Source organism: Macaca mulatta, chromosome 7 (assembly GCF_049350105.2).
Source record: "Macaca mulatta isolate MMU2019108-1 chromosome 7, T2T-MMU8v2.0, whole genome shotgun sequence".
In the NCBI taxonomy this organism is placed as follows: Eukaryota; Metazoa; Chordata; class Mammalia; order Primates; family Cercopithecidae; genus Macaca; species Macaca mulatta.
This window is the reverse complement of record NC_133412.1, coordinates 162,579,575-162,607,500: the sequence shown is the minus strand read 5'-3', so window position 1 is coordinate 162,607,500 and position 27,926 is coordinate 162,579,575. Positions and strand designations below refer to the sequence as shown.

The 27,926-nt window shown below is 42.8% G+C and overlaps 1 protein-coding gene across 30 annotated transcripts in view; it reads left to right on the top strand.

The window, feature by feature from the left end:
- FOXN3 (forkhead box N3) overlaps positions 1–27,926 on the top strand; it is a 468,244-nt gene that overhangs the window by 264,166 nt on the left and 176,152 nt on the right. For all 30 annotated transcript variants that reach the window (XM_077941600.1, XM_028851735.2, XM_077941594.1 and 27 more), the window contains one exon: positions 8,105–8,241. In XM_077941600.1, coding sequence (XP_077797726.1) covers positions 8,105–8,241 — 137 coding nt within the window. The remainder of the gene's footprint in view (positions 1–8,104; positions 8,242–27,926) is intronic.

Sequence of the window (27,926 nt, the reverse complement as noted above, 5' to 3'; positions counted from 1 at the left end):
GTGAGCTGCACGTATGCGGTGATTTCTCAAGGCAGTGATGGTAGGTGCAGCCCAACCAGGTATGTGTTCTTACTACGGATGTGGTAACTTCCTCTAGTCTGTGCCTGTAGCCCCCACCGGGGTCTTCCTTTTCGAGCGTGGAACACTTGACTTAGGCCATCATCAACACCCCACCCATCCCACAGGACCCAGCCCAAATCCCTTAGCCCCGAAAACCCCTTCTCTGGTTTTTAAGGTTCCTAAAACTGAGAGGTGTGAGTCTGAATCCTGGCTACCAGTATTGGAGCTGTAGGACCGTGGGCAGTGAACTATGGACGATGTTTTTGCAAATAAGGTCTTACTGAAGCCCAGCCACGTTTATCTGTTTACATTGATGGTTGCTTTTGTGCTATGATGGCAGAGCTGGGTTGTTGCAACAGAGATCATGTGACCTACAGATACTATAGAATGTACTTTGAGAAGTCGTTGGACCTGGTCATGGATTAGAGGTGGCTGGTAAAGGAAAGAGAAGTTGTTTAAGAAAAGTTTACTAACCCTTGTTACAGAGGAACCAGTTGATGTTAAACCTCTGAAGCCAGACGACCTGAGGTCTACCATGACATTCATGAGCTTCTGTTGGAAAGGTTGGGGTCAGTGAGGGTATAGCAGAGGGGAGAGAGGTGGCTTATGCAGTCCGTTCCTCCAGGTACAGTCGCGCATTGCGTAATGGAGGAGTATGTTTTGAGAAATACATTGTTAGGCAATTGTATCATCATAAGAACATCACAAAGTATACGTATACAAACCCAGTTAGTACATATGTTTATATACATATTTTTTCATATGGGAAATTAAATGATCCCACACCATTACTGAATATCAGTTACTTCTCCTACTTGATCTGCATTGCCAGTGTCAACTGCTATCTATCAGGTTTCTCTCTCTCTCTCTTTTTTTCTTTTTCTTTTTTTTTTTTGAGACGGAGGTTTGCTCTTGTTTTCCATACTGGAGTTCTGTGACACAATCTCGGCTCACCACAACCTTCGCCTCCCAGGTTGAAGCGATTCTCTTGCCTCAGCCTCCCGAGTAGCTGGGATTACAGGCACATGCCACCGTGCCCAGCTAATTTTTTGTATTTTTAGTAGAGATGGGGTTTCACCATGTTGGCCAGGCTGGTGTTGAACTCCTGACCTCAGATGATCCACCCGCTTTGGCCTCCTGAAGTGTTGGGATTACAGGCGTGAGCCACTGCGCCCTGCTCTATCTTCTTTTTTTAAGAAAGAGACAGGGTCTTGCTCTGTTGCCTGGGTTGGGGTGCAGTGGCACAATCATAGCTCACTGTAACCTCAACTCTTGGGCTTAAGCAGCAGTCTGGCTAATTTTTATTTTTATTTTTTTAGAGATGGGGTCTCACTGTATTGCCCAGGCTGGTCTCCGACTCCCAGACTCATGCTGTCCTTCTGCCTTGGCCTCCCAAAGTGCTGGGATTACAGGTGTGAGCCATCACCTGGCTTCAGAGTACATTTGGGAGCTGTCCTCCTTTCTCCATCTCATTGCTGCCACCTGAACCAACACCCATGGTCATCTCGGGCCCAGACCATCGTGTCAGTTCTCTGCAGGTGCTCTTGCCACTTCCAGCCCATTTATTTCTCACACAGCAGCAACTTCCTCTCTTCTAACTTCTAACTCATGGCTTATTCTGTTTCCTTCCTAGCAGGTATTACAGTCTGTCATCATCTTGCTTATTTATTTCTTTACTTACTATGTTTTTTCCCTTCTAGAATCCAAGCGTCAGGAGGGCGGTCTCCTTTTTGTATTGTTTTGTATTCACAAATAGATTCTTCATGGTGCCTGGCATGTGGTAGGCACCATAGGAATGAATGAATGAATGCATGAGCAAATGAATGAAGGAATGAATGAAGGTGGTTAGTGTTAGAAGCACCCTCCAAAATGGTGTGTCAGAAACATCAAAAGCTATTGTTTCCAGATCACCAACACATACCCAGCTCCCCACTCCGTTTTGTTTTTGTTTTTGTCTTGTTTTAATAGCTCATCAGCTTTACAGGGTTACAATTGTCTTAAATATTTCTGAAGTGTAAATATCACCTGCATAATAAGATTGTTATAAAATGTAAACTTTCAGTGTTGCTTTAATATAATTTTTAAATTATTATTATTATTATTATTATTATTTTTTGAGACGGAGTCTCACTCTGCCACCCAGGCTGGAGTGCAATGGCGCGATTTCGGCTTACTACAAGCTGCCTCCAGGGTTCCAGTGATTCTCCTGCCTCAGCCTCCCAAGTAGCTGGGATTACAGGCACCCTCCATCATGCCAGGCTAAGTTTTGTATTTTTGTAGAGATGGGGTTTCACCATGTTAGCCAGGCTGGTCTTGAACTCCGGACCTCAGGTGATCTGTCCACCTTGACCTCCCAAAGTGCTGGGATTACAGGCGTAAGCCTGTTTTAATTTTAAAGTCTAAAATCATACTTTTTTTTTTTGGTCCTTTTGTCTTTTTTGTTTGTTTCTTTTCATACCTGAACGTTCTGGACAAACTAAAATTGTTACAGGCTACCCTGCCCTGGCCAGGGCAGGACAGCCTGGGCAGAGGTAGCGCCTGCTCCCCTTTGACATGGGGCCCGCCTCCTTATCCCCGTTCCTTAGGCACTGCCCCAGAGCCGTGTGTAAGTCCCCCACTGTTGCTGACGGGGCTTTCTTCCTCACAAGTGGTGAGAAGGGGGAAAAGAGACAACCAGACACTACTGTCCTAGATCAGTGGTTACCAAACTTTGTTGACCCAGCTTCCCAATAGGAAGTGTGTTACTTGGTGATCAGTAAACATGTATATACACAACTGTGCAAATACAAATTTCACTATTTGTTACTGCAGATATATTGTAGTCCATTCTATTTGCTTCTAGTTTGTTACATTCTGTTCCATTAAAATAGTGCTGCTTATGATCCATTCCATTCATTTCATGACCCATGAATGTATCTGGCCCACAGTTTGCATAACAATGTTTAAAATATGGGCTGGGCGTAGTGGCTCATGCTTGTATTCGCAGCACTTTGGGAGGCGAAGGCAGGCGGATCACCTGAGGACAGGAGTTCGAGACCAACTTGGCCAATATGGTGAAACCCCGTCTCTACTAAAAATAAATAAATAAATAAAATAGCTGGGCATAGTAGTGGGCACCTGTAATCCCAGCCTCTTGGGAGACTGAGGCCGGAGAATTGCTTGAACCCGGGAGGCGGAGGTTGCAGTGAGCTGAGATTGTGCCACTGCACTCCAGCCTGGACACAACAGAGTGAGACTCCATTTCAAAAAAAAAAAAAAAAGATTTAATTACTTTTTTTTTTTTTTTTTAACATTTTTTGCTAACCATTTCTTCCTACAATATGGGCTCTTGTTTGCTTTTCTTTTTGTACTTTGATTTTTTTTTTTTTTAATTTCTAACAGGGAGTTGATTTTTATTTCCCAGGTGATTTTTAATTTTAAAATAAACTTGTGCTTATCCATAATTTTTTTTACTCATTTTTCCATGTAACTTTTCTCATTAGTTTTTTTTCTGGGGGTTAGTGTATATATGTATATGCACACAAAAATGTGGGTGTGTGAATACAAACACATACATACTTTTCTATAAATGAATATTCTTCCCTTATTACTTTGAATTCCTTAACACTTAATGGTGCATGGCCCTCACAGTTATTTTTATTTTTTTTGAGACGGAGTCTCGCTCTGTCGCCCAGGCTGGAGTGCAATGGTGCGATCTCAGCTCACTGCAACCTCTGCCTCCCGGGTTCAAGAGATTATCCTGCCTCAGCTTCCCGAGTAACTGGGATTACAGGCACCTGCCACAAAGCCCAGCTAATTATGGTATTTTTAGTAGAGATGGGGTTTCACCATGTTAGTTAGGCTGGTTTCAAACTCCTGACCTCAGGTGATCTACCCACCTCGGCCTCCCAAAGTGCTGGGATTACAGGTGTGAGCCACCACGCCCGGCCTATTTCTTTTTTTTTTTTTTTTTATAAAAAGCATTCCACGCCGGGCGCAGTGGCTCACGCCTGTAATCCCAGCACTTTGGGGAGGCCAAGGTGGGCGGATCACTTCAGGTCAGAGTTCAAGGCCAGCGTGGCCGACATGGAGAAACCCTGTCTTTACTAAAAGTACAAAAATTAGCTGGGCGTGGTGGCGGGTGCCTGTAATCCCAGCTACTCAGGAGGCTGAGGCATGAGAGGCTTGAACCCGGGAGGCGGAGGTTGCAGTGAGCCAAGATTGTGCCAGTGCGCTCCAGCCTGGGCAACAAGAGCGAAAACTCCATCTCAAAAAAAAAAAAAAAAAAAAAAAAGCACTCTATAGTCTTGTCTTCAGATAAGATGCAGATATTTTTCTAAGAAAGCTCCAACTCTCAAACTTACTACACAAGTATAATCAAGTTATAACCTTCTCTCTCCTATTAGGAACATTAAATGTAATTTTTTCTGGCCTAAGAAACTTAAGCATTCTATCCTTCGCATATTTCCATTTTTAAAGTTTTCAAGTAAACCATTTTACTACTCCAAACTGTTACATGAAACCCAGGAAAATGCTTGAAAATGAGACGTGGTGCCGGCCTCTCTCGTGGGCCTTCCAAGAGCAGCCCGATACTGTGCTGTGGTTGCTGGTGGCCCTCCCGTGGGTGTGTCCTTAAGATGTCTTTTGTTTGTTTGTTTCCTCTTTGGAATGCCAGCATTGCTAAGTATGAGATATGTTGAAATTAGTGTCTAGATTGTAAAAAACTACCAGCAATTTCAGGCCTTTCTTATTGTAAAATGCCAAATAGATCAGGGTAGGAACCTTATGATCCAAGCCTGAGAAAATTTCTTCAGTTAATATTGGGAGATGCCTGGTGTGGTGGCTCATGCCTGTAATCACAGCACTTTGGGAGGCTGAGGCGGTCGGATCCTTTGAGGCCGGGAGTTCAAGACCAGCCTGGCCAATGTGGTGAAACCCCCATCTCTACTTAAAAAAGAAACAGTTAGCCAGGCATGGTGACACACGCCTGTAATACCAGCTACTCGGTAGGCTGAGGCACGAGAATCCCTTGAACCTGGGAGGCGGAGGTTGCAGTGAGCCCAGATCACATCACTGCACTCCATCCTGGGTGACAGAACAAGACTGTCTCAAAAAAAAACAAAAACAAAAAAAAAGTTGGGAGATGGTCATAATGAACTGACCAACTTTGGAATGAAACCTCAGCTTGATGTTGACAGTGCAGAGACCTGGGCAAAAGACTTTTAGCAGCCAGGTAGTCATGAATCGGTGACAGTAGCTTCCTGAGCAAGGTAGAAGTCCCAGTAGTGAGTGTGGAGTGTGGGGTTCATAGAAAGCAGATGTAGGGAGTGATGAAAATAGAGGGGGAGTTGAGAATGTAGAAAACCTCTTCCCAGTGAATTTGTTGAGCCAGGACCACCAGTGCATTCGAATAGATGATCATTTTATCTTCACTCGCCCCATCTGTTTGCTGGAGGCCCTTCCCACTGCTGCTGTTGGAGATGAAAATCAATCAGATTTGGTTCAATGAAAGACATTGTACAGCCAGTTTCATTCTTGTGTCCAAAAGGAGATTTTCATGATGCTGTCTGCCATTTATTGAGTACCTGTAGGTAGGGCTGCAACTCAATGTGTTTTATATTATGCCACCTCTGAACCTCCTAACTATCTCTAAGTTGGTCACTGTTTTAAGTGAGGAAGCCAAGACTTCCCATGGCGCTGTGATTTGTGCAGGGCCACTCAGGAAACGTCTGTGTGGCTCCGGACCACCTGTTCTTACTATTCTTCAGCCTGCCTCTCTGCATCTGGATCAATTACCTTGTGAATGTCCTGCACGGTCCTGGGGGTTTATTCTGCTTAACTTTTGTTTTTATTTTTATTTATTTATGTGTTTTGAGATGGCGTTTCAGTGTTGTTGCCCTAGCTGGAGTGCAAATGGCGCAGTCTCCACTCGCTGCAGCCTCTGGTTCCTGGGTTCAATCTGCCTTACTTTTAAATGGCAGCATACATTAATATGGGTATACAAGGGTACAGTAAACAGGACACTTAGGTTAGGATTAGGAGAAACCACATTGTTGGCTTATGGTTATTTCCCTGAGAGGGCCAACTGGTTGTCCTTCATTTCTTTGTCATATTTTTTTTTTAGCGTAAGATTAAATGGTCCCACCCTGAAAGCCACCATGATGAGAACAAAAGCCACTGGGTTCCCAGAATTGAGACAGTATCATTGCAGAAATGTTTGGGTCACATGTCAGCCATGGCCCTCAGTGTAGCTATTGCTGGTTTGGAGCCTTGGGTGCAAGAGATCAGAAAGGCAGGTCCGGCTGGCCCAGGGCTCCACCGGGAGCCTTTGATGGAATCACGCCAGACCCCTACTGTTGACAGGATTTGGTGGCTTGTTTTATGTTATCCAAATTTGGTAGTTACCTGTCTCCTCTCTTTCCCCCGAAACCTCTCCGCTTCTTAGCTTTTGGCTTTTTTCTGCACAACTCTTTCCCAAAGGAAAGGATGAAGGTTCCAGGGCAGACTCTTGAGTGACCCGCCTGATTTACTTGGAAAGTCTCACTGCTCCCCCTGAACTATTCTGGGGTTGAGAATGTGTGCGTGAAAGGAAAAAACACATAGGAATGTTGAATTTTCCAAAGTTGAAATCTTTCAGGTCTTTAAACATCCGGTTAGTTAAACTGAGAACACTGATGTTTGAGTGTAGAGTGTCCAGCCAGACTCTGACCTGTGTCTGGGGTCAGGCCTGCACGTGGGGGTGGCTGACTAGGGTGGTCAGAGGTTCCAGCCCCAGCTGTGGCTTTGAGCAATTCCCCTATTCTCATTGCACCAGAAAGAGTTAATTCCAGTTGCACAGCTTGCTGATGTTGTTGATAATAAAGTATTTTAATGGGCTCTGTGAGTAATGTTTGTAAGGAAACTACTTGGGTGAACTGATGACTGAAACACAGATTTTTTAAAACTTTAAAAAAGATTTTAGGAGTAACTTGTTTTTACAGCTCCTTCAGTGGGATTTTTTTGGGTTGTCCCCTTCCCCCATGTTAGTTAAACAGCTCCTTGTTTGCTTTCTAAATGTTGGAGGACAACATCAATCTTACTGTTGGCTGAAAGCAGGAGGTGGGCACGGGTTTATGTAATTTAACTTCTTTTCTCTGCAAATCAGTAAATATTTACAAATGACCTTATCAAACAGTTTGGGTACATTCGGTCACTTGAAAGTGTGCAGCCAGAGGAGCGACTGCCTGTGGGCCTGCTGCCAGTTCCAGGGGGGCCTCAAAGGAAGGACTTACATTTTTAAAAATAGGCTGTCCATAGACCAAACGCCTCACAGGAAGTGGGCCTCACAGGAAGCCTCCTGCTCTCCACAGAACAGTTTTAGAAAATTTACATTTTAAAGTTTGACTTCTAAAGATTCAACTCTTAACGGCTGGAGTCGATTGCTGGGAACTGAGGAATCCAAAAAATAAATAGTGGATTCTGAGTTGGGCTTACCATTGCTGCCTGAGTTCTTTTGTTTCTTAGGGAAGGTAATTACAGAATCCCATTCCAAGAGTAAATGTCATTCTTTTGTGAGTAAGTGGGAAAAAAACAAGGAGATTACTTTTCTGTTGTTATAAAATGGTCCCGATGTCATATGGTTTTAAAACATAACTAAATTTTTAGAGCAGAGATGGACTTTTGGGGGTGTCTCGGCCCTCTTTTTTTTTTTTTTTTCCCCCTTCCCCAAACATTAGAAATCTGACACAGTGAAACTCATTTTTAGAAGAGAATGCACATGTTCTTCGACGTTGACGCTGAAAAATGAGATGCTTCTTTTTTTGGTGGTTTGGATATGAAAATTGTAATATTGTTGTATCGCCATAATCTGGTAATAATGTGTTCATTTTGCCTATCAAACATAATACAAGTAAGATTGAAGTGCATTTTATGGAGTTCTATTGTCAGTATAATATTTAAGGCTGGCAAACAGTCAACAAATGAGAAAAATTTTAAAATAAATAAGTGGTAATAGCTATACATCTACTTATTGCAAAGTACTTAATAATTCTGTATTAATGCCTTTGTATTTTAATTTTCTTTGCAGAGTATTGGGAAAGGGTCGTTGTGGTGCATAGACCCAGAGTATAGACAAAATCTAATTCAGGCTTTGAAAAAGACACCTTATCACCCACACCCACACGTGTTCAATACACCTCCCACCTGTCCTCAGGCATATCAAAGGTAAGCAATTCAGACTTCTTTTTTTGGTCTACTGAAATGGCATTATTTTGGCAGAGACCTGCGTGGAAATTAATTTAATAGGCCGTATGAGATTTTAAAAATAACTGCAGGTAAATGAGAAAGAAATTAAGTATTATTAGGAGGCATATCCATTGTTGTATTTCCTACAGACCTTACCGCTGCTGCAGCTTCAGAGGAATGTGCTTCCAGAAGGCTTCATAGTGGGTGAAATCATGTCTTCCTGGGTAGAAACATTTACAAAGAAAAGTTGTGGCTTTCACATCTTGGTGTTTGTCACGTTTTGTTGGGATAAAAGTACAGGAACGAGTCAAGCAGGCGACTCCATCGTCCCCTCATCTGGCTGGTCTCTGCAGACGATCAGTGGAGGCTCACTCATTTGTCCCCGTTGTTGTCTTTCTCAGTCTCCATGTAGACGGTGCTCCCAGGTGACCATTTGTTGTGGTTACTTGGTCTTTGCTTCTTCAAGGAGAACAGTAGAAACAATAGAGACATTTCATCCTCTCACATGCCCGTTTGTTTGAGACAGTAAGGTCATGGGTACCATTTTTACAAATATATAATTGGAAGGGAGGGTAAGTAGCCTGTCACTTTTTAAAAAAAGTGTCTTAATGTTAGATTCCAAAAGAGAGCCAAATAATCAGAACCAAATTTTTAAGATCGATTTTTATCAATACATAATGCTTGAGTTTGAAATGCATTCCTCAACGCTACAAAAAATGTTTTAAAATGTATAGAAATGTTTCTATTGTAACCACCTAGTTAAGAGGAATTATCCTTGGACAGAAAGTTGAGGTTAATTAGGGATGGCATGATGTCATAGACTTCAGGAATTTTACAGTCCACTTCTTTGCAGATTCTTTTCCTAGTCTGCTGTTTGTTCTGCAGGAGGGAGCACAAAGTGATCTTCTGAAATAGCATTAATGAAGTTCTTGTGCATCTCAGTTGAGAAGCATTCCATCACAGGCCCTAGACAATCAGTCTTCAGCAAGAGACAGGGAGGAACAGCTGGGCTCTCTGAGAAGACTGCTGTATGTCTGCCTTTGCTAGGCGATTAGCGTGATGGTACCCATAGCAACTGGAGCGTCTCCATAGTAACGCGTAGCCGAGACAGGTGCAGTTGCATCACAAGGCTGTTTGTTGCCTGGCAAAAGGACAGGCCATTAGTACTTAGATATACGCTGTTGCCTTAGAAACAAATAACCCTACATAGCAACTACAGTTGGTTTGAAAGGTTTGGTGTGGGGGGGGAAGGTTGTAGCAGCTTTTGTCTGTGTTCATAAAAATCAGTGGAAGCATACTTTATTCGAAATGACAACTTGAGGTCATATAGCTGTAGGAGAGAAAATGGGATTTTCTAAAGCAGCCCAGCCAACATCGTAGACATGTCCAGAAGGACAGAGCCATATGCTTGGTTTTCTCCTTGTGGCCATAGCCACTCCCCAAATGGAAGCGAACCAGGATTGGAGTGGAGAATTGCCGACGTACAAGGTTGGTGAAGGAGGACATGACACTAATTATTGAACTATTTCCCAGATTCTCATGTTGCTTTGTCATTCGACTCCCCCCACCCTCCAAGCTGCATGGAGTACCCTTCTCTGGCTTTTCCAGTTTACACTTCAGAAGTATTTCATCTCCCTTTGCTTCTAGGAAGTTAAGAACGTACGTGTTACTCCCTGGGTCATGTGTTGGTTCATTTAGACCAGTATTTTGTTGCCAAATGTGACCCCGAGGGAAACACAGTACTTATTTAATAATTTGAAGGATTATAGAGGAGCTCTGGGGGTTGGAACACGAATGCATATTCAGGCGAGAGGCATTCTGAGCTGGCCTTAGCTTAATGACTTCATTTGATTTTTAATATAGACATAAAAATGCAGACGAACCAGAGCTTTTGTAATGAAAATCATTTCCAAAGGAATATTTCAGACCCCGCTCTGTCACCTCCAGCCTTTCTCCCCAGTTGACTGAGGGAAAAAAAAAAAGAGTTTCTGCCTCTGCCCATGCGGTGCTTAGATTTCCCCTCCACAGAGGTCACTGGCTGTGGAGGGAGATGACAGATGAGATTCTAGTCTGCCTCTTCCATGCCTTAAGTCCAGGAGAACAAGTCACTTTCTCTTTCCTGGGGACTGTCATCCCTTCATCTGAAAGCTGAGAGTTTGCTTCAGGATCCTCTAGTGTGTGAAATTGCACCGAAGCCACTGAACACCGGGTAATTGTACAATATTTCGGTGTCTTACAGTGATGTGGCATTTGGCTCAATTCTAAGCCATCAGGCCACTTGTTGACATGACCTAGAGAAGATGGAAGTGTAACAAAGCAAGTCATTAAACAGGGACCCAAAAATGCCGAATTGACGTGCTCTGGCTGGGTCCACTGTGATGCGGGGAATCACCTGTCAGCCCCTTGCTGGATCGCTGTGAGGGGCACCTGGGAAGTGCTTGGCTTTCACGGGGCTGGTACTTAACATGCTGAAGAAGATGGTGATTATACTAAATGGGCGGTTATTGCTAGGACTTGCAGGTGTGCTTGGCAAATGTCACTCTGAACTGAGCTGCAGGTGGCTGGAAATGCTGTGGGAAAAGTGAGGCATTTGAAAGCACTGCCCAGACCTTGCTCACATACAAGTACCATGCTAAATATTGAGATGTGTAGACCCGTGCCTCTGTTTTCTTTTTTTTTTTGAGACGTATTCAGTACCGATGCAACCATCCTTTTTTTCTTTTTGAAACAGAGTCTCGCTCTGTTGCCAGGCTGGAGTGCAGTGGCATGATCTTGGCTCACTGAAACCTCTGCCTCCTGGGTTCAGGGGATTCTCTTGCCTCAGCCTCCTGAGTAGCTGGGACTACAGACACACGCCACCATACCCAACTAATTTTTGTATTTTTAGTAGAGACAGAGTTTCACCTTGTTGGCCAGGCTGGTCTCAATCTCTTGAACTTGTGATCCACCCACCTCGGCCTCCCAAAGTGCTGGGATTACAGGTGTGAACCACCGCGCCGGGCCATGCCTCTTATTTTCTAAAGTGCCCTTTTGAATGTATATTAGGATGTTCTTCCACACCTGCTTTGTTGATACCAAGTTTGTGAATTGTTTTTAATTGAAGTGCAGAGCTCAGTGTGGAGTACTTCAAACCAAGTGACTTAAACAACAGAAACGCACTGTCTCTCGGTTCTGGAGGCTGGAAGTTCAAGACCAATGTGTCGGCAGAGTTGGTTCCATCTGTGGGCTGTGAAGGAGCATCTGTTCCGCCCCTCTCTCCTAGCTTCTGGTGCTTTACTGGCATTTTGCTGGAATGCTCTTGGCCTTCCTTGGCCTGTAGAAACATCACTCTGATTTCTGCCTTCACCTTCACTTGGCGTTTGTTTTCTTGTGTGGTGTCTATGTCCAGATTTTCCCTTCTTGTAAGGACACACTGGTCATATTGGCTTAGGGGCCCATCTTTCTCCCGTAACGATTCATCGTATTTAACTGATTACATTTTCAATGGCCCTGTTCCCAAATAAGGTCACGTTCAGATGTATTGGGGGCTAAATCTTCAATGTATGAATTTTGGGGAGGCATAAACCACCCCATAACAACCCTTTTCTTTTCTTTTTTTTTTTTTTTTTTGAGACGGAGTCTCGCTCTGTTGCCCAGGCTGGAGTGCAGTGGCCGGATCTCGGCTCACTGCAAGCTCCGCCTCCCGGGTTCACGCCATTCTCCTGCCTCAGCCTCCCGAGTAGCTGGGACTACAGGCGCCCGCCACCTCGCCCGGCTAGTTTTTTGTATTTTTTAGTAGAGATGGGGTTTCACCGTGTTAGCCAGGATGGTCTCGATCTCCTGACCTCGTGATCCACCCATCTCGGCCTCCCAAAGTGCTGGGATTACAGGCTTGAGCCACCACGCCCGGCCATAACAACCCTTTTCTTAAGTGAGACATTTTGCTGATAAAAATATGGAAAAGCAGAAAGTAAGGAAATATTTATAGAACAAAATGATGGGGTTGGGGGCAGGGGTGTCAAAGGGATTCTCCTGAAGTTGCTCCCAGTTGCCAAAGCTGGGACAGTGGTGAGCAGCAAAATAAATAACATAGTGTTGGAAAATAACTGGAAATATAAATACCTATGAGTCCAGACTGATAGAAATAAATGATTGAATAAACAAACAAACAAGAGAAGAGATACATTTCCCATATAGAGAGTTCCAAATGCTTGATGTAGCTCTTTCTCCACTGAAAGAGGTGGACAGAACTCTCCACTCCCTGAATGGCTGCACTTAATGACCTGTTTCTAAAGATGAGAGCCTGGAAAAGGGCGTTTGGAATGGACAAACCTGGTGAACGCTGTGTCGCAGGTGATGAAAATACCATCCTCAGTGATGTGATGTTGATACCAGGTACCTCTCGTAGGACGTCATAAATTTGGCACTTCAGCTTTGTGGTCTTTCTCCCCCAACACATAACCCCAGTCTAGTCATGGGAAAAACATCAAACAATGATTTTGTCCTTCAGCAGGGACATTCTGCAAAAATAACCTGGTCCTCACTCCTCAAAGCCCCAAGGTCATCAGAAACAGGGAAAGTCTGAGAATCTGTTACAGACCAGAGGAGGCTAAGAAGACATGATGAACAAATGTGTCCTGTGATGTCCTGGATGGGATCCTGGAACAGAAAAAGGACATGAGGGGAAAATTTGCAAAATGTGAATTAACTGTGCAGTTTAGTTAATAGTAATAGTAGTATGCTGCATGTTTATAGCAGCACAATTCGCTGCTGCAAAGATATGGAACCAACCTAAGTGCCCATCAACCTACGAGTGGATAAGGAAAATGTGGTATATATACACCATGGACTACTACTCAGCCATAAAAAGGTACAAAATAATGTCTTTTGCAGCAGCTTAAATGGAGCTGGAGGCCATTATTCTTTTATTTTATTTTATTTTATTTTTTGAGATGGAGTCTCACTCTGTTGCCAGGCTGGAGTGCAGTGCTGCGATCTTGGCTCACTGCAACCTCTGCCACCCACATTCAGGCGATTATCCTGCCTCAGCCTCCCGAGTAGCTGGGATTATAGGTGCCAACCATAATGCCTGGCTAACTTTTGTAGTTTTTAGTAGAGACAGGGTTTCACCATCTTGGCCAGGCTGGTCTTGAACTCCTGACCTTGTGATCCACCTGCCTCAGCCACCCAAAGTGCTGGGACTACAGGCGTAAGCCACTGTGCCTGGCCTGGAGGCCGTTATTCTAAGTGAAATAACTCAGGAATGGTAAACCAAATATCATATGTTCTCACTTATAAGTGGTAGCTAAACTGTGAGGAAGCAAAGGCATGAGAATGATATAATGGACTTTGGGGACTCGGGGGGGTGGGGGTTAGGTCGGGAGGGGGACGACGGATAAAAGACTACGGGGTGACAGGTGCACTAAAATCTCAGAAATCACCACTAAATAATTTATCTATGTAACCCAAAACCATCTGTACCCCAAAAACTATTGAAATAAAAAAATAGTAGTATACCAGTGTTGTGACAAATGTCTTGTTAGTAATATATGGTGTTAACATTAGGGAAAACTAAGTGAGGGGTATACAGGAGCTTTCTGTGCTGTCTTTGTAACTTTTCTGTTGGTTTTTTTTTTTAAAAAGCGGTCTCCAAAATGCAGACTCATTGATCAATTTTAAATATCCAAATCGTTTTTGGTAGAATGAAAAGTAAAATCACTGCATCACTGAGAGTCGCCTGACCTACTTCAGTGAAGAGCGGGTTATGAAGGGCTCTTGCTTTTGCCTCGTTCTGTGGAAGATCCGCTGAGCCACACGAGGGGTCTCTTTGTAGTTTGGATGCCACAGTTCTTGGAACGGTAGTTTTGTGAAATGACACTCCACTGGGCTTAGTAGAGTACCCGTGGCTGAGCTCGGGCTACTCAGGTACAAACGAGCCACGCCAGCTTGCTTGGGGAATCTACACCTTTGCCAGGGAGACTCTGGCGTGTGGCCTTCAGAATCTAGACCTGGAAAGTGGAAGGAGGGGTGGTGTATTTTGGTTGCTTGCCCGCACCTCTTCGGGAAAGTCCATCGAGCTGTTTTAATCTTTATGTTGCCTGTGCCCCTCCTTCCTAGATATGTCATTTCTCATTAAAGAATATGCATATTTTAGTGCTTCCAATAGACACTGCCAAATTGCCTTCTGATTTTACACTTGGTTCTAATCCACATTCCCACCAACTTTTTAGGAAATTTCTATTTTTCTAACCCTTCTCAATGTCTGATAGTTAAATGAAAAGACAGTTTCCCCAATGGGTGACCTTGACTTTGTGATTTTGGTACTTATAATGGAGGTATTTAAACTTTATGTCACTACATTCACACCCTATAAACAGTAGCTCTCCCCATAATAATGTTTATGACAACAGATTGTTTTTAGAGAGTGACATATATATGGGTCTTATGTAATACCTTCTCTGCTATAGGCACCAATCCAAAGTCAGTTTCCAGAAAAACGTTTTAATCCTCTCTCACCATGGTTGGAGAACAGGTTTTGCATTTAATCAAACAGTATGGTTTATGGAGAGTTTCCTGGATGATCGGTTTTCAGAGCCAGTGTTGTTTTGTTTTTCCTTGGTAATTCCAAGGAAATCCCAGCATCGTATGTGCCTTTGGCCTCCGTGATGGATCGGCCATGATTGGGTGTTAGATGGTCAGAAACTGATTGAGAGAGTTTTTTATTCTTCAATGAGCTTTCCTTTTATTCTTGCTTTAAATTTTGAGTGTAAAAATAATGACATCGTAATTCTATATTTCATGTAAAGTATTGTGGCTTAACATGTACAGAGTTAGAAAAATTCACAAGACTTTCATTTGTTGATCTAGGTCTAAAGATTTATTTTTTGGATGACTATAAAGTTTGCAGAGTTAGAATATTTCAAGAAAGTTCCTTGGCTCGGTGTGTTGGCTCATGCCTGTAATCCCACACTTTGGGAGGCCAAGGTGGGTGGGTCACTTGAGGTCAGGAATTCAAGACCAGCCTGGCCAACATGGTGAAACCCTGTCTCTACCAAAAAATACAAAAATTAGCTGGGTGTGGTGGCGGGCGCCTGTAATCCCAGCTACTTGGGAGGCTGAGGCAGGAGAATTGCTTGAACCTGGGAGGTAGAGGTTGCAGTGAGCCAAGATTGTGCCATCGCACTCCAGCCTGGGCAATAGAGTGAGACTCTGTCTCAAAACAAACCAAACAACCAAAAGAAAGTTTATTTTACTCTCATCTTTTTTTTGAAAATGAATTCCAGACATTTTAGCTTCTCCTTTAGCTCTGTTTCTTTTTGCTTCTTCAGAGGAATTTAATGAGCCGCAAAAAAGAAAAAAAGAAGAAAAAAAACCCCACACACATTAATGGGAAAGATTTCGGCCTTTCTGATATTGAGGTTCTTAACGAAAATGGCAGATTTTAGTGCTGACTCAGCAAGTTCTATTTTATCCTGCCTGCTGCCCTATTGATTTTTTTTTTTTTTTTTTTTTTTTTGGTAATTTAAATGTCTTCATAGAGTAACACTGCTAAAGGTATAGGAATTGTACAGAGTGGTCACTGTATATTCAGATTAACAAAGTTATCAGTTGTTCTTCACCAGGTAAATAATCTTCGGCTGTCGTAGTGAGGCTGAGAATACTAGATGGGGGAATTGCATTGGGAGGAGGTAGGGAAGGTACTGAGGTATTTAGGGAACTCATCCTTTTAGACAATTAGAAGATTAGAATATCCTTTAAATGTTAATCTTGTTAACATAACGGTGTTAATTCCTCCACTCAGAATGCTGAATTTGCACACAGCAAGGAATAGCTTATTCATTGCTTGGATAGGATCCAATAATTTTTTAATTTATAAGACATCTTTCATTCTAGTTATTCAGAGTGTTGTGCATTTAATAGTTGGCAGAAGCACTGCAAAGCCACAGTGAAATCAGTTTTAACTTCCATTGAAGGAGTTTAATTGTTAGATTGTTGTGTCCTTGCAAGTGTTAATTCAGTCAAGCATAAAGAAAGAATGCAAGGATTTAGATTAGTTGCTTCAGTATTACACTTATATTTACTTGAAAGCAACATATTTGATGGAAACCTGAAATAGTTTTTTAAATGCCCCTCATATTCAACACACTTATTTGGATAAGTTTAATTTAAAAGCGTGAGGCATTATGCATTTTGAAAGATTATGTTTAAACAGCACCTTTTTGCTTGGAGTAATTTTTAAAAGAATATTAAATTTAAAAAAATCAATATGAAGCTTCATGGTGCTAAACAGGTAGAAGAGTGTGGTAAATTAATGCGGTAAAATAGATGTGGGATTGAATACCAGCGCTTTCTAAATGATAGTACTTCCAAATATAAATTACATTTTGTTAAAAACTTGGAGCGGATGAAGAATAGGAAAAGCTTAAATTGTAAGGGCACGCTCTTTAAAAAACACACTGCTCATTTACAGTGGGAGCTGTAAAAATCCATTAGTTGGCTATAATTTTATTTTCATATCAAATTATATTATCTTTTGACTCCCATTATATTTCCTGAGTTGGTCACATAGAATAATTTTGGTCTCAGCATTTTGCCTTCAGTATGCTGTTCATTGTACATTTAATTCTGAGTCAATCCTGTGTTGTTTTATTTAAATGGAAAACAGTCCCCGTTATCTTTGAGCACTTTGTATCAGGGGTAGCTCATGAATATTGTGCCCAGTCATCCAGTTTCATTCTGTTTTCACACTCGCTTTGAAAGTCGAATGTTTAAGTAGCCGGGCTGATTATATCTACTTTACTAAGGTACTGAGTCAAACTCATGGCTGAGAGAGCCACTCTGAGTTACCTTTTTATCTTCTGACCTCCTGAGGTGCTCTCAGTCCCTGGTTTGTATTTTAATAGCCAAAGCGTTAGAAGTTCTTTAAATCTACTACAGATAAATTTCCATTGACCTAACTCCTGAGATGATGGATACCAAAGACGCTCTGTGTTTCCAATACCTCATGAGAAGAAAGTTGCAGTGTTGATGGGCCCAGTAGGGGCCTGGAGTCTTTGCGGATTTGCTTGGTGTGAGTATTTGCTTCTTAGGATAGCCAGCCAAGGATTCCTGAGCACAGCCACACCTTAGGCATTGTTAGGGGGGAAGTGTCTGCAAAGTGGGGCTGACCTGCGTTCTGCATATTTGTCAAACCCCTCGCCTTCCCAGAGGAGGAGAAATTGATCCTCATGTTAGAAATATGAAAGAACTGTCAAAAGTGCATGAAATCAACCATGTACAGTGTGAAACAACAGGTGGCACTTTGTCTTGTAGAAGTGTAAAAATGGCAAACTTTTCGTCAATAATAGAAAATAAAAACCTGCTACCAGCACATCTAAGATGGTCTCATAGAATATTTTTGATCTCAGCATTTTATCTTCTCTAAGTTCTGGTCACACTAAATACTCCCCGATGTTCTAGATTAACAAAGGAGGGAGATTAAGAAGTAGAGGTGCAGTAGAATTAGATCGGAAGTGGAACCCATCATTCATAAAAGATTTGAAGAACATAGAATGGGGGATTGATAAGGACAGTGATCAGGCTGGCAGGGGCGTCCATGTGTTACTGTTGAAGAACTGGGAACGTGTAACCCGGGAGAGCACCTTCAGAAGGTTAGCATGCCAGCATGCGCACCATCATGGACTTGATGGATCGAATTATAGAAAGAAGGATTTGGGCTCAAGACGGAACAGCATCTGACAATGTGCCAGACACATAACTGAAGCTGGGTAAATGCTTGAGTTGATGGGTGGATGGACAGATGAAGGGGATGAAGGTAGAATGAGCTACCCCCAGTGATGCCAGTCGAGGCTAGACAACCAGCTGCCAGGGTCATCCCAAGATTTAACTCTTACTGGAGAACTGCTGGGTTATGCCTTCCAGCTCTTGAGATGTTGTTTCTAAGTCTATTGAGCTGCCATGCCAGTCGCAGGCTATCCCTCTGTAACATGGTGTTTGTAGTTTATGAGGGGGAAATGAAACATGAGGGAATAGATGCATAGCTTTGTTAGCCAGCAATGAGAGGTCAGGCTCTTCTCTTGAAATTAAGTGCAGATTTCAAGACCATGATGGGACTAATTCAGTTACTCTTCGTTCCGTGTCATCCAGCTTTTTGATTCATGCCCTACAATTACCTCCCTTGTTTTAGTGACACTTCTTTGCATTTCCTTCCGTGTGAATAAAATGATCACGGCAGTGTTTTGCCAAGCAGAAGATCATTTCCAAAAGCTGTCCATCAAATCATCCCGACCTCCCCCCTATTGTTTATCCACTGAATTAATGAGAATAACACCCACCCTTTGCATAAATCTCCGTGGAAGAGCCAAACTGGTGTCCTTGTTTTGTGGAAGCACATGTTCTTGGCCAGAGTCTCTGATCACATTCATAACCTTTTGTTTTTCTTACATAAGGTTCGTGTTTCATTATTTGTCAAAGCATCTCTGAGACTCTGCCGTGGATGTGAGAGGTGCGGAAAGAGCGTGGGAAGCATCAGAGATTCCACATTAATTCCTAACTTTTGCTGATTTTTAAATCATCTGGAGAAAGCCTCCATAAACCATTGAGACACATTAAAAAAAATCCTTATCTTCTCAGATTGAGTTGCTCAATCACCGTAGTCCAAGTTGAGACATGTTTTCTGTGTATTTACTTTTAAATGGAAAGTTTTGGTCAAAGTCTGTTTATGAGCTGCTTATTCCAATGTATGTCTCTCTAACACGCATTAGTTCCCTGCTTCCCTCAGAACACACGCCCCAACCAGTTTGGCAAGGAGAAAAATGAACGGGAAAAAACACATTCGGAGGGGACAAAACATTAGCAAATTTTAGTAGCTTTTTCTACCTCCTTCCCCTGCATCCCCCTTCCGTCTTCTCTTTCCTTTCTTTCCCTTTGCAGTTGTGGGGCTTCTGAATGAAAGCTTTTTGTTTGTTTGTTTTAACTGTAAGGAGAGCAGAGTTTCTTAACTTAGGATTCTTCTGAACTGGAAATTGCCCCACCCCCCCGCTGCCCCCAACCCTCCTATTCTTTTTTTTTCTACTGATGAGAAACACGTCGAGAGATTTCCCGGCATTTCAAGCTTCCCAGCAGGGGCCCGCATGGGAGGTGGGGGTTCTGGCCTGGCTTTGGTGCAGTCACCAGCCCCCGGGCTTAGCTTCACCTGCATTTGCAGGGGAGTGGCCCCGAGTTGGTGCTACAGATGGACGCAGCAGCTGTGTCACCCTCAGGAGGAAGAGGCCAGTCTGAGGAAACAGTGAGGAAGCAGAGAAATGAAAAGGATCCCACAGTCTGAAGCTCTCAAGCCGTGACTCTGGCTTCCCCGCCGGCCCGATCCTGCCCGCAGTAGAGCAGGAGTCAGAAACTGTCCTGGGCCTGTCTCCCACGCGCTTTAGTGCCCCTGAGAGGTTCTGCCTCCCCAGCATCGGAAAGAGCAGGACCCGAGAACCACACACTTGCCCTGGCGCAGGCGGGGACTGGAGGGTCTCCATGCTTCCTCCCAGCTCCTGCAGGTTGGCCACTGTCGCAGCAGGCCCAGAGCAGATCTCAGTAAGTCTTATCAGGTTAGAGCCTCACCTGGGCCACTTGCTAGCTATGTGACCTTGGGCATGTTACCTGAAGCCTCTGGTCTCTGAGCCTCCGTTTTGTTACTCATAGGCTGGGCGCAGTGGCTCACACCTGTAATCCCAGCACTTCGTGAGGCCGAGGCGGGCAAGTCACCTGAGATCAGGGGTTTGAGACCAGCCTGGCCAATGTGGCAAAACCTCGTCTCTACTAAAAATAACAAAAATTAGCTGGGTGTGGTGGCGGGCACCTGTAATCCCAGCAAGTCACCCAGGAGGCGGAGGTTGCAGTGAGCCAAGATCGCACCATTGCACTCCAGCCTGGGCAACAAGATGAAACTCTGCCTCAAAAACAAACAAACAAAAAGAATACTTGTCTTAAACGAGTGCTTTAGGGATTAAATGAAGTAAAATGATGTACCAAATGCCTAGCCCTCGTCCTGGCCCAGGGAAAGCCAATGAATTCCTCACCGTTACCACTGTCTTTTTTTTTTTTTTTTGATAATTGCTTAGTCTTGTTTCTGCAAACGCTGCATACTAATTTTTTTTTTTTTTTTTTTGAGACAGAGTTTTGCCCTTTCACCCAGGCTGGAGTGAAGTGGTACGATCTTGGCTCAGTGCAACCTCCTCCACGTCTCCCTGCCCATCCCCAGGTTCAAGTGATTCTTCTCCCTCAGCCTCCTGAGTAGCTGAGATTAAAGGCACCTGCCACCACACCTGACTAATTTCTGTATTTTTAGTAGAGCTGGGGTTTCACCCGTGTTAGCCAGGCTGGTCTTGAACTCCTGACCTCAGGTGATCTACCTATCTCAGCCTCCCAAAGTGCTGGGATTACAGGCACGAGCCATTGTGCCCAGCTGGGATTACAGGCATAAGCCACTGCACCTGGCTGCATACCAGTTTGGCCCTTGTATATATGGTTTTGTATTGTAAGGAATCTTTTTACACTTTATGTTCTGTGCTTTCCCCTAGATTTAAGATCTGGGAAAACCAGGACCCTTTGCACGTTCTCCCTGTGCTATAAACTTCGCATGTAGGTGTTATTCAAAATATATTATTTATCCATGATTTATCTTAGAATGCATAGCATACATTATGAGAGTAGTGCAAAATATTTTCCTTTAGTTGCCCTGGGATGCCAGAAATCATTGGCCACCCTCCTCGCCTTTACAGTCACATGTCCAGACGTTCGGAGGGGGAGGGAGAAGCTGGACTCTATGTCTCTTCCCTCTAAAGACAATTTAGCAGTTTAGCAGTGTTGGTGTTTCTGACCTTCCATCTACTTCCCCATCTGTCTGCCAGGGTCTGGGTGTCCCTCTGGGTATGCATGAGGCCAGACTGTTTGGACCTGGTCATTCCTGAAGCCTAAGAGACCCATCAGGCTGCCCTGGGATAGAAAAGTTATAAATTCCAGGCTGTTGACTCCAAGGTACCAAATATTGTCACAGGAGGAAACATTTTGCAGCTGCCATAGAAAATGCAAATGTGGCAGGGCACGGGGGCTCACGCCTGTAATGGCAGCACTTTGGGAGGCTGAGGCGGGCGGATCACCTGAGGTCGGGAGTTCAAGATCAGCCTGGCCAACATGGCAAAACCCCATCTCTACTAAAAATACAAAAATTAGCTGGGCTTGGTGGCACGTGCCTGTCATTCCAGCTACTCAGGAGGCTGAGGCAGGAGAATTGCTTGAACCCAGGAGGCAGAGATTGCAGTGAGCCAAGATTGTGCCGTTGTACTCTAGCCTGGCAACAGAGCAAGACTCCATCTCAAAAAAAAAAATAATAATAATAAAGCAAATATGCTGAAGGTGGTGCAGGCCAGGAATTGCTCCAGCTTTGTCTCGTTCATTATTCCTTTGAAAAGAAGCCTCCCTCTGCTCCTCAGTACATTTCTGTGGAACTGGCACTTGAAAGGTAAGGCGCCAGAGTTCTCCCTACCCCAATCATAATGGGAAAAGTTTTCACCCCAGGCCAGCCCAAACACTCAATTGTGTTCTTTCTCTACCAGATACATAATCCGTGTTTAAATCTCTTGGCAGTCACTCATTAGTTTTTTTCCCCTACATTCTTTTCTTCTTTGATGAGAACAAAGCCCGGCTCCTCCCAGCTCCCAATCTTGCTTTTCTCTCCCAGGAAATCTCCCTGTCGCACTTTGATCCCTTAGTAAGAAAGTCACCCAAATGCTTTCCTTCTCTACCTGCTAAAAGAGGAAGATCTCAATTCTTTGTACTTCCAAATAAGTGTTCAGAACTCACAAATCTGTGGTGCCAGAGGCCCTGATTTTTCTGGAGGCATTCTGGCGGCATGCCATGGCGGGACTCCCTGAGGACTCCTCTCTGGGACACCTCCCCCTCCCTGATTTGTAATGGACTGTTCTTGAGAAAGGAAGGATTGGACATATGGTAACTCCAATGGAATTTTATTCTTATTAAAGCCCTTTGAAGTTCTCTCTAACACCACCGCTTCTTACCCTCACCCCTTAAATGTGGCATGTTCCATCATCAGAGTTGTTGAAGTTAAAGTTATAGGAAAACCAACCTGAGTTTCTCTAATACAACTCTTTGATGTAGTAAAACAAAAATCTATTTCCGTCTGATATTCTAGGCTTCTAAGAAATGAACTATGAAAGTAAGCTCTTTAGCACTATAGGATTGTAAAGAATTTTAAATTTATTTTATTCCATCTACTTTGGACTCCAAACCATTCTGGATTTTGATTGAGAGGCAGAAAATCAAGCATTTATTGGGCACCTACTGTGTGTCAGACTTGGTATACAGACAGCATGTGAGAGGCCGTCATGTGCCCATAAAGAGCAGGTCACACAGCTTGCAGATGGCTGAGCTGGGACCTGAGCTGGCCTGATCTGACTGTTCTGACCCCAGAGCCTGAGTTCTCAAGGTAATTTGCCACCTTGTGGTCACTGTCTTCTACAGAAACATTCTTCCGTGAGCTTTGGAAAGGAAGAATGACATATCACTTGTGAAAAAGGAATTTAGGGTTTGTAGCATAGTGAGAGTAAGAGAGATGGGAGGTGAGAGTTCCTGCCATTGGAAACCGGGAATGGTGAGGGAACAATGACAATTAGAGGGAAAGCCATGGAAACTGATGGGGAAGGCGTGCCGAGGGAACAGAGAGGATTTTGTGTGGACCGATGGATGGATGAATGGGTGGATGGATGAATGGATGGAAGCACCGTTAGGAAGATAGGGAGAGGGTGACTAAGGATCATGAGTGTGTGTGTGTGTGTGTGTGTGTGTGTGTGTGTGTGTGTGTGTGTAAGGATCACTTCTGTTTTCGACATCTTAGAAAAGCGAATGTAGGGTGGGGAGAAAATCACACAGTAATATTTTAGGGATTATTTATACTGTTTGTTTAATAAGAAAAAAAGTCAAACCTCACCATATTATAAAGCTTTCTTGTCCATCAATTCTTCTTAGAGCAAATGAGGGTTTTCTTTTGTTTTGTTCCTCTTAAATTCTCAGTCATTTTGGGAATGAATGTCTATACTTCAGCTATCTTTCTAATCATTTCTTATATGTGATTTTTTTTATATGTCTGTAGGGAGAATTGACAAGGGCTCTCACCATCTTTTGAATTTAGACTTTTTAAAAAAATTATTGTTCTGCCGGGCGTGGTGGCTCACACCTGCAATCCCAGCACTTTGGGAGGCCGAGACGGGCAGATCACGAGGTCAGGAGATCGAGACCATCCTGGCTAACACAGTGAAACCCCATCTCTACTAAAAATACACACACACACAAAAATAGCTGACGCCTGTAGTCCCAGCTACTGGGGAGGCTGAGGCAGGAGAATGGCGTGAACCCAGGAGGCGGAGTTTGCAGTGAGCCGAGATCGCGCCTCTGCACTCCAGCCTGGGCGACAGAGGGAGACTCCGTCTCAAAAAAAAAAAAAAAAAGGAAAATTATTGTTGTAAGAGCAATATATATTTTGTTAACATTCTTTAAAAATAAAAATCTCTCTAACCACTGTCCTGAATCGCCAGTATTGTACACAGTAAATATTTGTGAAATAAAAATGAATAGATATCATTAGCATCCTTTTATTTGATATTGAAGTCATAAAATGGATTGAAGACACAGGGTTAATTTTATTTTGTTAAGGAATAAGCAGTGAAGATTCTTCCAAAAATGCCTGGCTGATTTGTGGGTGATCCAAGTGTATAAAAATTAAGCTCTAAATAATTATCCAAATAGTGTTTTTAAATTGCATATTTGCTGAGGCAAGACTGAGATCATAGGAATGATAAGCCCTGTTGGTCATTTTGGCTGTGCCAAGTTCAATGGACCACTTGTGGCAAAACGCTACATGTGAGGATGTTTTCAATAATCTAAGCAGGTGCAGGAATGATATGCAGTTTGAGAGACTCCGCTGAAAGTAATGTGCTAGACCACTGAGTTGTTTTACAATTAGTCTTGGAAAACTTGGGGAGTTTTTGGTCCTTCTGTACTCTCAGCTTTATTGAAATATAATTGATGAATAAAAATTGTGGATATTTAAGGTGTACAGTGTGATGTTGTGTTATACACATTATAAAATGATTACCACAAACAAATTAACATATCTATTACCTCGTATAGTTACCATTTGTGTGTGTGTGTGTGTGTGTGTGAGATGAGAATAGTTAAGATCTACTCTTTTTCACGTCTGTAATCCCAGCACTTTGGGAGGCTGAGGCACGTGGATCGTGGGGTTGGGAGTTCAAGACCAGCCTGGCCAAGATGGCGAAACCCTGTCTCTACTAAAAATACAAAAATTAGCTGGGTGTGGTGATGCACCCCTGTAATCCCAGCTACTCGAGAGGCTGAGGCAGGGAATTGCTTGAACCTGGGAGGCAGAGGTTGCAGTGAGCTGAGATCACGCCATTGAACTCTAGCCTGGGTGACAGAGCAAGATTCCATCTCAAAAAAAAAAAACAAAACTCTTACTAGTAAATTTAAAGTATAAAATACAGTATTATTAACTGTAGTCACTGTGCTGTTAATTAGGTCTCCAGGGCTTTTTATTTTATTTTATTTTATTTTATTTTATTTTATTTCATTTCATTTCATTTCATTTTTGATGAAATTTTGTTCTCTCACCCAGGCTGGAGTGCAGTGGCGTGATCTTGGCTCATTGCAATCTCCACCTCCCAGGTTCAAGCCATTCTCCTGCCCCAGCCTCTCAAGTAGCTGGGACTACAGGTGCACAGCACCACACTTGACTAATTTTTGTGTTTTTAGTAGAGACAGGGTTTTGTCATGTTGGCCAGGCTCATCTCAAACTCCTGACCTCAGGTGATCCACCTGCCTCATCCTCCCAAAGTGCTGGGATTACAGGCATGAGCCACCGCACCCGGCCAGCTTACTCATTTTATAACTCCAAGCTTTTACCCTTTGACCAACATCATCTCATTTCCCCCAGCCCGCCTCACCCCACAACCCCAACCCCTGGTAACCACCCTTCTACTCTCTTTCTGTGAGTTTGCCTTTTTAGATTCCGTATATAAGTGAGATCATGTGCTATTAATGTTTCTGTGTCTGGCTTGTTTCATGTAGCATGATGTCCTCTAGGTGCATCCATGTTGTCAGAAATGGCAGGATTTCCTTCTTTTCTAAGGCCAAATAATATTCCTTTGTGTATACGTATATACCACATTTTCTTCATTCATTCGTCTGTCAGTGGACACTTACGTTGTTTCCATATTTTGGCTATTGTGAATAATGCTGCAGTGAAATTGAGAGTGTCATGCAGATGCAGATCTCTTTGAAATAGTGATTTTATTTCCTTTGGATATATATCCAGAAGTGGAATTGCTGGATCTTATGGTAGTTCTGTTTTTCTTTTCTCTTTTTCTTTTTCTTTTTTTAATAGTCTCTCTGTGTCACCCAGGCTGGAGTGCTGTTGGCGCCATCTCGGCTTACTGCAACCTCTGTCTCCTGGGTCAAGCGATTCTCGAGCCTCAGCCTCCCAGTGAGCTGGGATTACAGGCAGGCGCCCCCATGCCTGGCTAATTTTTTTTGTATTTTTAGTAGAGATGGCGTTTCACCATGTTGGCCAGGCTGGTCTCGAACTCCCGACCTCAGGTGATCTGCAAGTGCTGAGATTACAGGCATGAGCCACCACACCCAGCTATTCTGTTTTTAACATTGTGAGGAACCTCCATACTGTTCTTCATAACAGGTGCTGAACCATTTTACATTTCCACCAACAACATATAAGAGTTTCTCCTTTTCTCCACATCCTTGCCAATACATAGAGTCTTTCCGATAGTAGCCATTCTTACAGGTGTGAGGTGGTATCTCACTGTGGCTTTGATTTGCATTTGCCTGATGATTAGTGATGTTGAGCACCTTTTCATATACCTGCTGGATATTTGTGTGTGTTCTTTAGAGAAATGTGTATTCATGTTGCTTTACCCATTTTTAAACTGGGTTATTTGTGGGATTTGTTTTGTTTTGTTGTTTTTGCCGTTGAGTTGTATGAGTGCCTTTCTGTTGTGGATATTAACTCCTTATTGGATATGTGCTTTGCAAATATTTTCTCCATCCTGTAGGTTGCCTTTTTCATTTTGTGGACTATTTCCTTTGCTGTGCAAAAAATGTTTTAGTTTGGTGTAGTCCTACTTATTTTTGCTTTTGTGCCTGTACTTGTGGTGTCGTATCCAAAAAATCATCGCCAAGACCCAATGTCATGGAGGTTTGCCCCTTTGTTTTCTTCTAGTTTAACAGTTTCAAGTCTTACACTGAATTAAAGTTTTAATCCATCTTGAGGTGGATTTTTGTCTGGAAAATTTCGTTTTCACAAAGTCTCTAGACCAGCATTAAGGGGCAAGGAGTGAAGCATCAGAATCACTAGAAGGACTTTAAAAAAAATTACATAGGATGTTGATGGTAGGAAAGGCCATGGAGACCGGGGCTGGGGGTAAGGGTATGTGGGAACTGACTGTACTTTTTGCTCACTTTTGTTGTGAACTTAAAATTTCTCTTAAAAGATGAAGTCTTTTATTAAAATGTATGTATATAATTTTCCTGACCCTGGAGAGCTGGATATGGTATTTAAAATCATTGGCTTAGTGAGTCATAGTTAACTGTGCAGGCTGTCTGCCCCTCTCTGCACTGTGCAACAGAAAATACATGTTGAGAATTAGTGTCTTAAATCATAGAATATTGGAGCAGAAAAGAACCTAAAATCACCCAGTTTAGAGTCCTTAGGTGGGATACCACATGGACAGTTTCCTGGAGTTGTTAGGATTTTACTTTTGAGTATACATGAAGTTGCCTGTGGTCAATAAGTTTGGGAAACGCAGCTCATTATAACTTCTTTGTAGTAAGCCAAAGTTAAGATGTTTCCTACATTTTGTCAAACAGACATTTAAAAAAAAATCAGCTTTAAACAGACATTAAAAAAAAAAAAAAACAACTTACCAACATATTCCAAGGAACACCAATTTGGGAACAAGTAATCTAAAAGATTACCACTCCATAATGGATTATGGAATCAATTTAGGGGTTACAACTATCTTTTTGTTTTATGAAAAAAATGCAGTAGAATAAGAAATACCAGAGTGTGTTGTAGAGAGGTTATTATTTTGTGAAACCTTTCTTTCAGTTACATGTGTATGTTTGTGTGAATTCAGTCATTATGAAGTCTATTTCTTACTATAAATGGTGGCCAAAAATATGTTAGAGAAGACTGGTCTGATTCAGTTCCTCAATTTCACAACTGAAAAAACAGAGGAGACCCATGTGGGTCCTAAGATCACATGGGGAGTTAGTAATAGATTGAGTCTGAATCTGTTCTTCATCCTCAGTTCCCTTCACCAGTGCTTTTACTAAATCCGTAAATCATCCTGTTTAAAAAGCAACACTCATGGAAACAGCGCAAATGTCCACTAACCGGTGGTGGATGAACAAAATGTGGCTTGTACAGACAATGGAATATTACTCAGCCTTAGAAAAGAATGAAATTCTGGCACAGGCTACAACATAGATAAACTTTGAACATTATGCGAAATGAAAAAAGCCAGATACAAAAGGACAAATACCATATGATTCCACTTACATGAAGTTTTCCTAAAATAGACAAATACATA